At 46.7% G+C, this 3,494-nt stretch overlaps 1 protein-coding gene across 1 annotated transcript in view; it reads left to right on the top strand.

The window, feature by feature from the left end:
* Positions 1-262: 262 nt before the first annotated feature.
* The window catches only part of SEC16B (SEC16 homolog B, endoplasmic reticulum export factor), a 46,188-nt gene continuing 42,956 nt past the window's right edge, over positions 263-3,494 (top strand). Inside the window, exons 1-2 of the mRNA XM_065937171.1 lie at positions 263-389; positions 3,259-3,492. Of these exons, the coding sequence (XP_065793243.1) occupies positions 3,317-3,492 (176 nt within the window). The 5' untranslated portion in view covers positions 263-389; positions 3,259-3,316. The remainder of the gene's footprint in view (positions 390-3,258; positions 3,493-3,494) is intronic.

The following is a 3,494-nucleotide window of genomic DNA, read 5'->3' as shown; positions in this document are numbered from 1 at the left end:
TAGGTGGCGCTCTTCCCCCAGGCCAGGCTGCCTCGGGCTTTCTGCACTTCCTCTCCTTGGGGGCTCTGTTCTTTGCTGTGCAGTTTTGGATTCTTTCCCATGTGCAGGAACCTGGCTCAGCCCACTACCAGGCAAACGGAAGCAGCAGCCTCTGACTGGGTTCTGGGCAAACACGCCAAGCCGGGTCCGGACGAAGGAGGGAGCTGGGCTGTACTTTGCCCTCGTGAATCAGCGCATGGAGGCTGGGCAGTCGCAAAGATAGCTGACGGGCTGTAGATCTGAGAACCAGGTAGGTCTTGGTAGATGTGGCACCTGGACTTTGACAGTGTCTAGGAGGGGAGAAGACACTCCGGGAGCGTGCGAAGGGAAGGTGGCGGCGGTCCGAGCAGGTGTGTGGGGACGCCAGCGCCCTTGTGGGCTTTGTCTGGGCTGTGCTGGTCAAATTAGGAAAGGCAATATTGATCTTAGTGGGGCCAGGGAAGGTCATTTATGTGGATGCGTGAGGATGACTTGTCCCTGTGCATGTAATGCCTTCATTTGAAGTATCTTAAGTGCTTTTCACTTGGGGTCCTTAATTGTAACCTGAGCCCTAGCTTGCTGGAATTGATATATTGGCAACAGAAATCAACTGTAGTTGACTTTGGCAAAGGGAGTGGGTAATGTGTCTTTGCAGTCAGAGAAGGGCTGTCTAGTGAAAATATCTGGGGATGAGGTGGAAGAGGCTTTCGTCTTCTTTTTTTTTAATAGATAATTTTTTTTTGATGTGGACCATTTTTAAAGTTTTTATCTATAAATTTGTTTCAGTGTTGTTCCTGTTTTATGTTTTGGTTTTCTGGCCATAAGGCATGTGGGCTCTTAGCTACCTGACCAGGGATTGAACCCACACCCCCTGCATTGGAAGGCGAAGTCTTAACCACTGGACCACCAGGGAAATCCTGAGGCTTTCTTCTTGTTTAGTTTCCTTGTGTCCAAATGCTTTCAAATTCCATAGGCCTTCAGGAAAGACTCAGGTAGCCTTTCACTGTGTCTGGGGTATTTGGCCTTTGCTAGGGTTTTCTGGAAAAGGCTCTCATTACACCTGACTTTTTCAAGGAAGTAAGCTGACATGGGAAGGAAGGTGCAAGTTTTCCTGAGCTGTGATTGTTCTGGAGGTAGAAGGCACTTCTACGCCTTGTTCTTCTGGTGCATTCTGCTTACAGCTCTCTGCTCATAGCTGTGGACCCTGGCTCCACGGCATTGGAGCAGAGTGACATCTTGATTTCAACACACACACCCTTTGACCTTTGCTTCTGATATCCACTCTTATATTGGGCTGGGAGTTTCAGGAGTGGGAGCAACTTGTGAATCTGATCAGAACTTTTCAACCTAGCATACTTCCCAAGGGAGAAGGAGCATGAGGTCTGATGGAGTCGTGTATATTCCTGACACAGAAGACTCCTGAGCAGCTCTCAGCGGTGATGGGTACCTTTCTTTGGAAGCAGCTGGGTGCCGGTGCTGCTCTGTGATACAAGCAGAGAAGCTTGGAGGGTAACTCGTCCTTGGGAGCTATGTCCCATTTCAAAGAATAAATGGGGAAAATCAGTTTGATCCTGGGGTGACTTCCAGGTTTTAAAATCTCCAGGCAGGAAGATTACTGAGACACGGCTGTCTAGTTTGTCACTGAAGCAATCCGAAACCCTGAGTCTCCTCACCTCCCCTGGAGGAGGGGCAGGCATGGGCAAGTTATAGAGCACAGTTCTCTAAGACTTTAAGGATTTAGAAAAGATGTCTCTTGAAGTCACTTTAAGCTTCTTCTTCTTTTTAAACATCTATTTATTTGGCTATGTTGGGTCTTAGCTGTGGCATGTGGGATCTTTGTTGTAGGCGCGGGTTCCAGAACAAGCAGGCTTCAGTAGTTGTGGCACATGGGCTTAGTTGCCCTGAGGCATGTGGGTTCTTTCTGGACCAGCAATCAAACCTGTGTCCCTGGCATTGGCAGAAGAATTCTTCACCACTGGACCACCAGGGAAGTCCCTAAGCTTCTTTTTATTTAGGAAATCTTTTCAGCTACTCACAGTATGCTAATCTCTATTTCTGATAACACTGTTATTTATTGAACCGCTACTGTATACCAGCCATAGTGTTCAGCACTTTACATAAGTATCTCTAACTCTGACAGTGACCCAGTCAGCTAATTATTATAGTCCTCATTTTATGGGTAAGGACATTAAGGCTGGAAAAATTTAACTTGTTAATAAAGGGCAAAGTCAGGATTTTTTTTTTTTAATTAAAAAACAATGTATTTATTTATTTATTATTGGTTGTGCTGGGTCTTTGTGGCTGCATGCCAGCTTTCTCTAGTTTTGGAGAGTGGGGTCTACTCTCTAGTTAGCATCCATGGGCTTCTCATTGCGGTGGCTTCCCTTGTGGAGCACAGGCTGTAGGTGGACAGGCTTCAGCAACTCCAACATGTGGGCTCTAGGGTACGTGGGCTTCAGTAGTTGTGTCACAGGGGCTCATTAGTCGTGGCTCTTGGGCCCTAGAGTGTAAGGGCTCCAGTGGTTGTGGTGTGCGGGCTCAGTAGTTCTGGCTCACAGGCTTTAGCTACTCCTTGGCATGTGAGATCTTCCTGGTGTGCTAAGTAACTTCAGTTGTGTCCAACTCTTTGTGATCCAATGGGCTGTAGCCCGCCAGGTTCCTCTGTCCATAGGATTTCCCAGGCAAGAATACTGGCATGGGTTGCCATGCCCTTCTCCAGGGGATCTTCCCCACCCAGGGGTTAAACCCGCGTCTCTTTTGTTTCCAGCACGGGCAGGCAGATTCTTAGCCACTTTACCTCCAGTGAAGTTCAGCATTAGGATCTGAACTGGGTCTAGCTCTGTCTAAAGCCCACTTTATTTCTATGACAACATTGTGCCTCCTGAATGACTATTTGTTGGTGGAATAGGTGAACACACATGTCTTTAATTGGAATACTTTGATTGTGTTTTGGAGCTTCATCTATTATTGTTCTCTCTCCTGGGCCTCCCACATCTATTGTTGATCCAAATATACTTTAAAATTTTTATAACAAGCTCAGTATAATTGTCTAGCCTGTTATTTATTTCAAGTATCCGCTTGCGATTTTTTCAGATATCTCTGTCTCAATGCCTGTGTGGTTTGTTTTAGATAGAAGATTTTTGAGGACCGTCGGTGCTTCTTTCACAAAACCTAATTAAGCATCATGCTTGGATATAGGCCTAAAATGATAATTTGTTTTGTTTTTGTTTTGTCTGGCAGGAGGATAAAATAACTACACAGCTGACTCAAAACACTAGAGAAATTCAGAAGATCTAGGATGGAACCTTGGATTCCCCAGTGGCTGCCTCAGCCATCAGGGAGGCCCCCAGAACCATCAAAGGATCCAGACCGAGGGCTTCGGAGAGATAGATACTATCGGCCTATTCCTCACTCTTGGCACGATGGAGAGAGGGTCCATCAAAGGCAAGAATTGGGCAGGAGCCCCCAGCCACAGC

Source organism: Muntiacus reevesi, chromosome 5 (genome assembly GCF_963930625.1).
Source record: "Muntiacus reevesi chromosome 5, mMunRee1.1, whole genome shotgun sequence".
Lineage (NCBI taxonomy): Eukaryota > Metazoa > Chordata > Mammalia > Artiodactyla > Cervidae > Muntiacus > Muntiacus reevesi.
The sequence above is the reverse complement of the archived record's forward strand: the minus strand, read 5'-3'. Positions and strand labels throughout refer to the sequence as shown.